The sequence below is a fragment of the Lepidochelys kempii genome, chromosome 10, assembly GCF_965140285.1.
Source record: "Lepidochelys kempii isolate rLepKem1 chromosome 10, rLepKem1.hap1, whole genome shotgun sequence".
Classification (NCBI taxonomy): domain Eukaryota; kingdom Metazoa; phylum Chordata; order Testudines; family Cheloniidae; genus Lepidochelys; species Lepidochelys kempii.
This window is the reverse complement of record NC_136389.1, coordinates 19,000,864-19,014,611: the sequence shown is the minus strand read 5'-3', so window position 1 is coordinate 19,014,611 and position 13,748 is coordinate 19,000,864. Positions and strand designations below refer to the sequence as shown.

The following is a 13,748-nucleotide window of genomic DNA, read 5'->3' as shown; positions in this document are numbered from 1 at the left end:
ACTTGAAGACATGTAATATATTCAGTATGTTTTAAAACTGGTTAGTGCTTCACATAGTTGGTAGCAGCATGTGAAGTATACATCTGTCCAGAGTTAACAACTTGACTGTAACAGTGTCATTGGGGCAAAAGTGACAACATCGTGATTGGAACTTTGGACTTCCATTTTATCTCATAGACGTGTGCTATCCTGCATGACTTCACAGTAGTTGCAAATGTTCAGATATATGATCAGCAATTGCTGGCATATGCTTTACTGTGTGAATAGGAAAATGCCAGTTCTCCATACCAGAGAGTTTCATTTTACTTCTAGGTCCTGGGCCCAGCCCTGTAATATAATGTATGGTTTGTGGGGAAGGGCAGTTGTATGTGGGGCAGTCATGGGGTGGGGGGGTTGTGTTTTTTGTTTTGTTTTTTGCCGTGAGACAATGCCACATTTTACCAAGGGAAAAAATCACAAAAATGTGCTGTCAGTGTAAAACGACAGCAAATTTTGCACGTGCTGCAGGGAAAATCAATCATGTCAGAGAAATAGACCATGAACATTTGCCATTCAGGATTTGATTGAATACAGTCTGTGCATCTTTGTAGTATTTATAGGACTTTCCTGATACAGGAAACAGCAGCAAGAAACTTATTTTTCCTGACAGAGTAGCATTTTTTTTGTTTGGAAGAAAAGCACTGCACAAAGAAATGCACACCTTACCGAAATAAAAACAGCTCCTATTATGTGCTTTTGTAAAATTATTAGGATGTTCTTTAACTTACCTTCTGAAGTCTATAAAAGGAGCCATCTTGTGGTGCTGCATTTCCACTAAATTGCAAGATCATGGAACATTTTTAATTGCATAAATTATATACATTGTTGATTAAAAAGAGGAGGTGAAGGAGGGAGTGCAAATATAAGGCTAGATCTTCAATTAGATTAAATCTGCATAGCTTCACTGGATTCAGTTTTGATTTACACCATCTGGGGTTCTGAACCATGGTATTCATATCTCTGTTAGTGTATATAGGTTAGGCTGCATCTCCAATGGCAGGTTGCTTTGCAGTGCTTTGGAATGTAAAGCTATGATAAAGTAGTGGTTCTTGCATACTACAGGAATTAATATTCCCACTGCCTAATTCTTGAAGGTGGTTAGCAATGGAGCTTTCTGAACAGAGACCCTTAACCCTGCTGCTGAAAGACACAAATTAATTCTTAAGAGCTTTGTATCATTTACAATTTTTTCAACAGCTGGAAATCTTACTAAGAACACAGCTCTCTTTGATACTTTCTTTTAGTCAAAATGTTTGTAGTCATAATCTTCTCCCTCTTGTCTATTGTTGACTGATTGGGTACATGCTGTAGAGACATAGTTGGAAGATGAGCTCATAATTTATATGGGCTAGATTTTCAAAGTTAAGCATGCAAGTGCACATATACGTTTGAGTATGCTTAAGTTATGTGTGAAAATATACAATGGATGCCAACAAAGATATCTGAACAAATGCGTAGTCAATTAGTCAGCCAGCTGTCTATGCATGTAATTAAATATTTGATTCGGATGCACTTATCAGATATTGTATTCATAAACAAGAGCCATGAAAGTGGTAACAGGGTGCTGTTAAAAAGTTGACATTTGGCATTAGAGACTGTTACAAAGTTACTCCCCGTTCTACATACAGGGAGGGAAACTATTTCTCTCATGCCATTGTATGTTACGGTTGGCAACTGCTGATTTTTTTTTTTTAATGCTATTTAGTTTCATCATGGATTTTAATAACCTATCAGATTATGACTCTCGTAGAGTATGAATATTTTGCATCTGTACTCATACACAGAATCCCAGATGATTTACTTTCTCTCCCGAGACAGACGATGCGCACTCTCTCTCTCTGGGTATGTCTTCACTAGCAGCGTTAAAGCGCTGTAAAGTAGCAATGTTGACAAGGCCCCTCTCTCTCTCTCGCTCTCTGATGAAGGTGATGGGAGATTGTACAGTTAAATCCATGAATGTAGCAGTACTGTTCAGACAAAACTGCTTTGAGGCACAAAAATTTTTGTGATAATTTTTTATTGTTTAGTATTAACACAAATCAGCATTCTAATGAGCAATAATTCCATGCACTGCCCTGTGTACAGAGTGTTCTGTCCCAGAGCAGGAAAAATTTGCACAAAAGGGTGTTTTCTTGCTGTATCACAGTGTCTTCACACAAATATGGAGGCCTCACCCCTCCTTGTCTCTTTCCACCAAATGCTTGCCAATTGGCTTCTCCATGAGTGTTTCGCAGGGGAGACAAAATTGGTGTGGAAGACTTCCACTCAAGGCTCCTCTATGTTGGGCCTGGTATATGCGCATGGATATTTATATCAGAATTTAGTCCTTAGATTTGAAATGTAGAGGCCCATTTTGATGCTTGGAATAGGGAGGAAAAAACCTACAAAAACTTCTTTATAGAAGTACACCATTGGTAGAGTTTACTCTTGATGCTTTTAAAGTATAAATGGGATACTTTGGGCCTGATCCTGCTTTTCTATATTTAATGGCAAAGCTTCCATTGACTTAATTGGGGGCAAGATGAGGCTTTTTATCTACTAAGCTACAAACGCTAGCACCTGTCTGCCTCCGGGTGTTAAATTCATCACCAGAAGAAAGACTTATCATTTATGGTTACAAGAAAGGTATGTGCAGAATCTCACGGAGAAATGAATGTTTTAAATACATTAGAAAGGTTACAGAGTTCACGTTTATAAGTTGAAATTTTCAGTGCAAGACTTAATTTACGGGGTGTATGTCTGTGTGTGTGTGTGTGTGTGTGTGTATTGCATCTTCAAGCAATAATAATAATGGAGAAGGAAAAAGAAGACAAGTTTCTCCATGTATGATAGTAGGAATCGAGCAGAAGGATCTACTGGGCCAATGACCAGCTGATCTATATACGGTAACTTTATAAGAGAGTGGGAGTTGAGTACAGCTTCCCAAGGTCTACCCTTGAAAGAGAAAATTATTCTACTTTCAATGCTAGAGATAGGGCTCACTTATAACAATATTTTTGCATATAGTCTGAATGTGATTAGGTCTCTACAACAACAAAGAATAGCACATTTTGCTATTGGCAGGAAAATATCCCACTGTCTCCTTCAATTAGGATCCTGTATTGTTAACATCAGTGGTGCTCTCTCTATTTATAAGGTTGTTTCAAGACCCTGGTATAACTCTCCATCTGTTGAGTGTTTCAGTTGATTTGCAAGTGCAAAGAGAGACAAAGAAGGAGCTGCCAACAAACAGACAGATGTGCAAGAGATGAGAAAAATGGATTTTCAAACAGAGAGCCCACTAAAACATACACTGTGGTATCATCTTAATGGAAAATGACTGGTTTTCGAGATGATGGTTCTCTGGGATGACTTTTTGTGCTGATGTGAAAAATTAAAGAGATCCCTGGGAAATAAAGTGTGCAGTTGGTCCATCATTATCAACATTATGGGCCAAGAAAACCCTTTTTCGTACAGATCGCTTAAGACCAGTTTGGGTTGCATTCATTTATACCTTAGCATATTACCAGTGAATACCATTTGTAGTCAACAGCTTCTTGAAGCCTTACTCTTCAGTTACAGAGCCTGATTTTCCGCTGCCTGGCCACTAGGCATAGAGCGCCACCATCATGTATCGGTCTGAGCCTGCAGCCATTGGGCTGCCAAAATCGCTAGTGACCTCTGTGAGAGCTGTGAGTGAGTAGGAACTTCAGGATTAAATGGAGTGGAGATTAGGTAGCATTTTACAATCAAATTGCACAGATGTGAAGTGACCGCATGAAGGGCTGGAATTTGGAGGATCATGCTCATTGTCTGCCATCTGTCATGTATCATTTTATTTTCCAGCATTTCAAGTTTTCAGGTAGCACTGTTAATTGTTTTATTTATAGAATTTTTGCTTTAGTTAGAGTCTTTGCCCCTCAAGAATTTGTATTTCTGCAGACCCACTAAGTCCTATATTGTAATGAGCTCACAGTATATCACTTGTTAGCTCATGTTGAAGAGTTAATGCAAGCAGTAGTTTTTTATATATGTCTTTGATGCACATAAGGCAAATTTCTCTTTTCAAATTCCAGGGGGAGAGCACACTGGGGGGAGGGGAGGGGGAATAATTAAAGAAGTGAAAGACACAAGAATAAATCTTCTGTTTGTCTTCCTTTTTCTCTTGAGGTTTCATCACACCTGCCTACCAGCAGTGTCTGTGTGCTAACACCCACTAGTTGCGAAAGAGCTTTGTTATTTAAACACTCAGGGCCAGAACCTCAACTGGTGTAAATCAACACAGCTCTGTTAAGATCAGTGGAGCTATGCTGATTTACGCCAGCTGAGGGCTCGGTCCTCAGAGTTGTATTTGTGGTATGGTTCAAATCTGTACTTGAAATACAGATGGGCCCAAGCTACAAAATTTAGCTCCTGATCCAACATTATGAAAATCCAGAGATATTTAGGTCTGAGCTTAGATTCAGTCCTTTATAGACCATGGGATAGTTGAAAAATTCAGACACAGAAATACATTTCCCTAGTCTCAGGATGGGAAGGGGGTATTCATCCAGGGGTTTGGTTCAGGCTGATTTGTAATCTTCAAAAAAAAAAAAAAAAAAAATTGTCCCACACAGAAATTCCCAAGACAAGTGGTACTGGTGATCCCATCCTTCTGTCCTTTCTTCCTTACCCACTTGCTATTTGCTGTACAGATTAGGGCTTTTTAATGTAGAGCATTCAGTGGGTTTTTTAATTTAGAGACAATCATTTAGAAATAATCAAACTGTAAGATGGGATGTTGCCAAGATATACAGAAATACCTTATTCTGGAGTTGCCTTAAGAGACCTTTGAAAGACTTTAATGAAAAAGACAGATTTTTTTTTCTCATCACTGGAACTAGGTATTTTGGCCCCAAGTGTTGAATGATGGAATGTTCCAATTATAGGCAAAAAGTGCTTTGAAATGTATTTAAAATGAAAACTTACCTCAGGGATACTTTTGATTGCTGTAAAGTGGCTTCCCTGTAGGTTTACCTTCTGCACGCTGGTATTGTTGAAACTCAACAAATAAAGTTCTTGTTTGTTCTTTCACATTCCCCCCTGTAGTCCTCATTCTTAACTCCCTAAAGTTTAAGAGCTACATATAGAGAATAAATTTGTGTGCATAGGGGGAGGGATGGTGAGGATTTATTTTGTTGGAATAATTAGTATCATGTGTTGTATTGTTAAGGGATGAAACTAACAGGTCATGAGTGATGAAAATCCCACTGTTTACTTTCACAAATGTGTGCAACCAGTTCTGCTGCCAACTGGATATTTTCTGCAAATGCTAGTTTAGTAATTAGTGAATTTTCAAAGAGTTTTAACTAGCAGTTTCGAAATGGACGGATGGTCTTGTAGGTAATGAATAGGGCTATGGGTCATCTGTCCCCAGCTCAGCCACAGGCTTGTGTGATCATAAGCAAGTCATTTAACTGCCCTAAAATTCACTTTACTCATTTGTAAAATGGAGCTAATAAGCCTAGATCCTTAGCTCTGCCTGAAGGCTACCTGTTACTGCTGAGAAGTGAGGGCAAAGTTGGCTTTAACCTACCTATCTAATTCCTACTCCTTCTGATAGCTGGCCTGGGCTGGCCTTCTGCATAATTTAGAAGAGCCTCAAAATGGTTAGTTCCTCATTTCGGCCACCTATAAATCTGTTGAACTAGGTGGCCCCTAATGCTATAGGTCTTGCCTATGCCCAGGAGAGACACTGAGTCCTCCATATCACATCTACTTACTTGTGTGGTACCCACAAGTGCCTCTCTGTGTTCCCACTTGCACCAGAACATGCCATTTGCCTTATTTAAGGCATGCAACAAGCACACTATATTTTGAATATGTAATCTGTAATGTGTAATATCTAACCCAGTGTTCATTCTCCAGATCTTTGTAACCTGGATAATTTAAACCACCCATGTAACTAATGTTTCACTGATGATAACCTGATTTAACTGAGCGTTAACAGTTAAAATGTACATGCAACTGTCTTTGTGCTTTTTTGTCTAAGCAGCTAAATGTAGTAGCCATCCCTGCCATTTAAATTCTAGACTAGAGGCAGTGGAAAATCCTCTGATAAGACTGAGAATAGTGAGTGACATTTTCTAAAATGGGTTTGTTTTTTTTAAAATTCAGATCCCACTACAGTGCAATCCATATCACAGAACAATTATTGCCATTTTCCTATTTGTGCCTGATCTGGAATTTGCTCTAAACATGCCCAAGGTCGAATGAGAATGGAGGACATTATTGTATTTAATTATTTCATGAGAATAAATAAGGATTCCAGCAACAGCTTAGAGGTAATGTAACAGTAGAACAATTAGAGTTTCTGAGCTACTGCACAAACACACAAATGCAAGATCATTACAATAAGTACATTGAATATTTTGACTTATTTTATTTTAATGAGCATAACTATCCTAAGGTTATAGCGATTGGTAAGAATAAAGGAAACATGACAACTATCAAACATATGAAATAATAGCCAATTTGTCAAAGCAGTATCAGTTCAATAGAGATGTCTTTTTGGTATAATGTTAATGAGCTTTATATTTTTTACATTTCTCTTGTTCTATTTGCTGCTTGCTTCTTTTCTTGTTGAGTCATGTGCTGGAGGTATGGTCTGAACACAGGATGGGAGCCAGTTACTGCTGAGGTCTAAGCCTGGCTTTGCTTTGATATTGAATCACTGTATGTTCTTGGGCAAGTTGTTATCTCGTTCCTCCTTCTACACCCCCACTCTGTAAAACAGGAATAATAATCTGCTTCCTCAGGGAAGAGGTGTGAGAAATAATTAGCTAACATTTGTAAAGTGCTTTGACTATGAAATGTTATTATTGCCACCAAGAATTATTACCATCATTCATTATTGTTAGTGCATGTCATCTCTGGACAAACTGACTCTGTTTTATTAGACCTACCAGAAGTGGCAAGAAAATTTGGAGAAGCCTACACAAAAGTCTGTATGTATTCCTGAAGGTAGTTTCATACCAATTTTCCACCACGTCCTCTGGCTGTTGGTAGCATTAATAAAGGGAGACATTGTCTGTTCTTGGGGCCTAAAAAATGTATTCCTCACCTACTAGCTTGAGGGCCAGTACTTATTATGGTGAGAAATATCTACTCAGCCACACCCCCTGCACGCTGAAGGAATAAAGCAGTTGTTCTGTGTGTTTAAGTAAAGTATTGTCAATCAATTTCCCATTTAATCAGTTTATTAAACATGTAAGTAACTCCTGTGGTTCCCTCACTATTGTCCTAGCTTTTTCTCCATTCACTCCCCTTTTTCTTGTTTTTCTTTCAAGGAATAGATCATCTTTTCTCTCAGGTGTTTGTTTCCACTCGTTTCTTAACCCTTTTATACCCCGCCTTCCCTCATTACCCCCATAGTCTTTCTCTGACATGCACAGTCCTCCCCTCTCTCATATGAATATATATATCCTGTTTCTTAATCAAAATACCCTGCTTCCTGGGAGAGATTTTCAAAGAAACACAGGGGAGTTAGGTACCTAACTGCCATTGACTTTTCATGGGAGTTGGGCACCTCACTTCTTTATGCCTTTGAAAATTCTCTCACCCCCATCCATACAATATCTCTCCTTTGTGCCCATTCCACGCACACCCTCACCTACTCAGTGTCTCATCTATCCGTCTCTGACACAGGGCTTGAAAAATGTAACATAGCTAGCAGCCAGAGGGCTAAACTGTGATAAGAGGCCCCACTGAGTAGGTAGCCATGTGCATAGGTACTGACTCTAGGAGTGCTCTGGGGTTCAAGTACCAACTACAAAAAAAAAAAAAAAAAGTGGATGCTTAGCACTCACCAGCCACGGCTATTTGGAGGATGAGGGAGGCGCTTGGGGGAGGGAGGAGAGCAGCGAGCAGCAGGAGAGGCGGAAGGGTTGGAGTGGGGCAGGAAGAGGCCAAGTGAGGGCAGGGGCCTTGTGGGAAGGAGCAGAGCTGGAATGGGGCCTCAGGGCAGAGCAGGCGTGGAGCACCCCCTGGGAAAAATAAAACTCCGTGCCTATGGCCTCTGCATTTCCTCTCACTGCTACTCATGCAGTAGCTTGCATAAATGTCAGCGGTGGAGCTGTGCAGAATTTGGCAGCTGTGTTTTACTAACCAGCTTGATGAGAAAAAAATGGATATCTGAATGTAAATTCATTTTTGCTACCTACAACACTTATTCACTTCAGGAGAATGTTTGTATGAATGTTGCAATAGAACATTAGGAGGAAGAAGAGAAACTTGCTGTCTCATGCCAATTGTGAAGGGGAAACGCCCACCATACATTGTAGAATTTCACTGAATTTGCTTAGTGTATCAGTCACACTTTGAGCTCTAAGGGACTGGATAATTTTATGACCAACAATTGAAGTCAGTCACAGATTTAGGTAAGGACTGGTTTATTGGCAGGTTTGCATATTCATATGGAGTAATTAAAGATCAATACATGGGTTGTAAGCTGATTTCTGCACACGTTACGATGGAAGTGGTTCCCCCATGTATCCCATTGTACAGTCAGCCAAGTTTGTTGTGTTTCCCAACCCCCTTTTCTGTGAATCATCAAGTATTGGCCAGAACTGGAGGTGGAAACTGAACTTGTTAACCAAATATGCTGATTTGGTGTGACAAATCTTTTGTTTCTCTTTCTAGAGATACTTGCAATATGGAACAGCAAAAGATGGGTTTTTCTGGGTAGATCGCATAAATGTGCCCCGTTTACACATGGCAGCACTCACCTGATGTATATTTCCCACTCCCAAAGTTCTTTTCTGATGCTATTCCACTTCCTCTCCCAGCAGATCTTAGTGAGATTAATAAATATGTTTTGGAGACTATTGAGTCATCTGGGAGAGGAAGTGGAATAGCATCAGAAAAGAACTTTGGGAGTGGGAAATACACATCTTGTGAGTGCTGCCATGAGGCTGGTTCCTGAGCTTTGCACTCTAAGCTGCCACAAGCGACTAAACTTTATTTTTCCTGTGACCCAGTCACTAAGGCTTGTAACAATCTGAGATGACAAAAAGGATGTGGTCTGCCTTGAGATTCTTCCTGCTGACCCCTATCACCATCACCAAGACCTGTCAGGAACAGAACATTGAGCCTGATAACAAAACAAAATGTAACCTAGGAATCTTCATTGGTAATCGCTACTATGCTAAAATGAGTTTCTATAGCAACGGGGGGTGAAATTATGAAGCAAATTGTTATTCTATGCCTGATTAGGAGAGCTAATAATTAATTATATCAAAAAGGCTGGGGTGTTTAATGCCTATTTTGCTTTAGTCTTCACTAAAAAGGTTAATGGTCACAAGATACTCAACACAGTATGAACAAGGGGAAAGGGATGCAGGTAAAGTTAGGGAAAGAACAAGTTAAAGAATATGTGGCCTGGTGAAATTCACCTTAGGGCACTTAAGGAATTAGTTGAAACAATCTCAGAACTGTTAGCAATTATCTTCGAGAACTCCTGAAGGACGGGTGAGGTCCCAGAGGACAGGAGAAAGGCAAACATAGTATCTGCTTTTAAAAAGGAGAACAAAGAGGATGCAGGGAATTATAGACTAGTCAGCCTAACTTAGATATCTGGAAAGATACTGGAACAAATTATTTAACAATCAGTTTGTAAGTACCTAGAGGATAATAGTGTTATAAGGAATAGATTTGTCAAGAACAAATCATGCCAAACCTACCTAAGTTCTTTGTTAGGGTTACTGACCTAGTAGATGGGGAGAAACAGTAGACGTGATATATCTTGATTTTTTAGTAAGGATTTTGACACAGTCTCACATGACATTCTCATAAGCAAACTAGGGAAATGTGATCTAGATTAAATTATTGTAAAGTGGGTGATAAATTGGTTGAAAGACATACTCAAAGAGTCAAAAAGAAAAGAGTACTTGTGGCACCTTAGAGACTAAACCAATTTATTTGAGTATAAGCTTTCGTGAGCTACAGCTCACTTCATCGGATTCATCTGTAGCTCATGAAAGCTTATGCTCAAATAAATTGGTTAGTCTCTAAGGTGCCACAAGTACTCCTTTTCTTTTTGTGAATACAGACTAACACGGCTGCTACTCAAAGAGTTGTTATCAATGGTTCACTGCCAAACTGGGAGGGTGTATCTAATGAGGTCCTGCACTGGGCATGTTTAATCTTGAGAAAAGAAGAGTGAGGAGGGCCTGAAAACAGTCTTCAAATATGTTAAGGGCTGTTATAAAGAGGATCGGGATCAAATGTTCTCCATGACCATCGCAGGTAGGACAAAAAGTAATGGGTTTAATCTGCAGTAAAGGAGATTTAGGTATTAGGAAAAGCCTTCTAACTATAAGGATAAATAGGTTCTGGAATAAGCTTCCCACGGGAATCAATGCTCGCAAACATGAGCCTCCCTATTCTGGCCCAGTGAGAATATGGGATCTGAGTGTGGGGATCGCAGCCTGATGTATACTTATTTGGTGTATTTTTATGTGTGCGCCTTTTTTTCTTTTTCTTAAATTGACTTTACTCTTTAATGTAGAAGTTGCATGTAATGGGATTTAAAAAGTGTAGTAACATGCATATAACTTTCTCCCTCCCTTTTTTAGGATGGTTATTTTTCCCACCGGCCAAAAGAGAAAATGCGAACAGACAGCAATAATGAAAACTCTGTACCCAAGGACTTTGAAAATATTGATAACAGTAACTTTGCTCCCAGGACTCAGCGGCAAAAATACCAGCCTGAACTGGTGAAGAAGCCTCTTAGCAAGCAGAAGGAGCACTTGAAAAAGAAACTAGAGCAAGAAGGAAAGGTGAAGGAGAACTCACTCCTGGGGAAGAACTCCAATGAAGTGCTTCAGTTCAGGCATCATGTTCTAAAGAACAGCAGCAGCAATTTGAAGGAGATTCACAAGTCTCCCCGACAGCCTCATTTAAAAAGGAGTGGGAACAACTCCCCTGAAATAAGATATGACCAGCCACCAAAATGTGAAATATCGGGCAAGGAGGCAATCTCAGCTCTGTCTCGGTCCAAATCCAAGCACTGTCGGCGGGAGATTGCAGAGATATACTGTCAACACAAGCAAGGAAAGCTGATGCCTGAGAAGGTGGTGCGTTTGTGTCCCCTGGATGGTAAGTCAATAGATGCGAGAGTGGAATACGCTACAACACTACATGGGGAGGGGGGAACTTTATGCAATAACAGCCGCTTGACTCTGGTCCAGTACAATAAAAATCAACATTATGCAGTAAAGTATAATGTTACTTTTCTGGTTTGTGCCAAACAGCGAGTATCTAACAGAGATACTCTGTCTTTAACAGAGAACTGTGCAGAGAACACAAAAATTTTGTGAAGCTTATTCTGAATGTTCTGCTTCAGTTTTCTTCCATTAGATTTTTCCCATGCAATTTTAACCAGTTTTCAAATGACGATGCTGATTCTTTTAGGCAGTAGCAGTTGCAGTGTTTCCCTTTAAAGTTAGAGGCATATTCGAGAGTGGATGTTCATTCATTCCATCTCATTATTCAGCAAAGGAGATGTATATATGTTGGAAACATGGAGCCAACCACAGTGAACATTGGCACCTTGTGCCTGCCAACAAATGGGCAGCATTGCTGTCTCCTGCCAGGGAACAGAGAGCTGTTGGATGGAAGCTGTTAATCTGGAGGCAGAAAAAGTAGGGTAAATAAGATAGTAAACAAAGTAATTTGTGGCTCAGTTCTGTTTTTAGTGAAGTCTTGGTGCAACAAATGTGGTTTTCAAAGCTTATTAGTTCTGAGTTTCAAATCCGAACCTGTAGCCGAAGACAAGGCTGTTTTATTGAGTTTTTTAAATGTGGGATCAGATTTGTGGCTTATTGCACCATGCTTTCTTTTGGTGTGTGTGTGCTGACCTTCTTACACCCTTCAGGAAGAGCTCTCATTTCACCATTTATTTAACTATGAACTATCCATAGCTTAAAATGCATTCCTTTACTGCTGAATAGCTTGTGAGTGTGAAAGATTACTATTTGTGGTATTTCTACAGCACTGCTAAGGCTCCAGTCCCGCAATCAGCACTTCCATGCTTGCGCAGGGTTAAGCACATGCTTAAGTTCTTTGCTGGATCAGAGCCTAAAGTGTACTTGGTGTTTTATAAACAAATGAGGAAAGGCCTGAAGAGGTACAAAGGGAGGGGTGCAACTAAATCAAGTCTGGTGAATGAGATCTTTCACTCTGTGTCTGTGGTTCCACTTCTTCAATATTGGTTTCACAAGTGTTTGTGAGAGTTTTTTATAATTACTCTCTCATGTTTGGAGTCCCCATCATGCTCACACTAACACTCAGCATCACTTCTCTGAGTGGCAGAGAATAGGAAAACAGGAGACGGGTTAACAGACCTTGTGGAGGAATCAGATTTTAAGGAGGTATTTGGAGGAAAGAGTGGAGGCATGGCAGACCGGGTGAGAGAAGAAGGTAAAATCAAAAGATAAAGAGAGAAGAAGATCAAGCAGAACTCGACTTCAGTGGGAGGCTGAGTTATATTGAGCTCTCTCCCAAAATAGTTCAAGAAAGTGTCAGTAACGTATTCAGACTAAGGAATCTCTCAGCACACTGGTTACTAGTACTGTGTACCTGAGCCCTTTCCTGATAAATCATACCAAAAAATAAAATCTCAGATTCAGAAATTGTAGATTTACAGCAGATAGGGCTTGTCTACATGGACATTTAGTTTGTGGCAAGCTGGGATATGGCTCTACCCAACGATAACTTGCTACGGATTAACTGTCCATGTCGACTCTGCTGATGCACATTAACAGTTTGTTCATGCACTTTGTTATAGTTCTGTTTCAAAGAGGTCTAGATCAAAATGCATTAATGCACTGTTAGTGTGTGTCAGCAGGGTCCACCCAGATAGTTAGTCCGCAGCAGGCTAGTGCAGGGTAGATTCACACCTCAGCTTGCCACAAACTAAATGTTCGTGTAGACAAGCCCTTAGAAATGTACATGATCACCAATATAATGTGTCTCTGGGCATCTATATCACAGTCAGCAATAAAGTGTTAGGGTTACTCTGTTTGATGTATCTTCTGTTTGCTGGCCTAACTGTACCTGGGCACCTGGGGCTGTTTTATGTAAAATAACAACAGTGAGATTGGTCATTGCAAATGTCTGTTGTTATCATTTCCTCCTTTTTGTCCTTTAAGATGCACAGTTTGGGTCTGGCCTTGTGAGATAGTTGAGGGGTCCAGCACCTTGCAACACACCCCTGTGGCTGCATCACTTGCCTACTAATCTTTTCTCCTGGGACTTATTGTAACATGCCAAATCCCACCACAGCTTTAAACAGCCACCATTCTTAACATCAGCCTTCCCCAGAAATATTTCCTGATTCTGTCTTTAAATATGGAATTTCCCACAAGTACCTCTGTCCAAGGGTGTGGACAAGCACCTTTCAGTCCTGGGCCAATAATAATTTTCGATACTCAGTTGTCTCACAAATGGCAGCATATGACATAAAATTAAACCTTTTATTTATTATACAATATAGTAAATGATAGAGGCAAATTGACTGGTAAGTGAGGAAACTAGGAAATAAGTCACTAAGATTATGTCAGTTGATAAGTCATTTGATCAGTTTTTATTTTTAAAATGTGTGTGAATTCAGTAACAGCTGAAGCATGTTCCTGGACATCTACCTGAAGAGATACACCCCCCACCCCCAAAAAAATAAAAAACCCCAACAA

At 39.9% G+C, this 13,748-nt stretch overlaps 1 protein-coding gene across 1 annotated transcript in view; it reads left to right on the top strand.

Annotated features, from left to right (window-relative positions):
- The window catches only part of XYLT1 (xylosyltransferase 1), a 320,557-nt gene that overhangs the window by 156,842 nt on the left and 149,967 nt on the right, over positions 1-13,748 (top strand). The window contains exon 3 of the mRNA XM_073362329.1: positions 10,632-11,154. Within this exon, the coding sequence (XP_073218430.1) occupies positions 10,632-11,154 (523 nt within the window). The remainder of the gene's footprint in view (positions 1-10,631; positions 11,155-13,748) is intronic.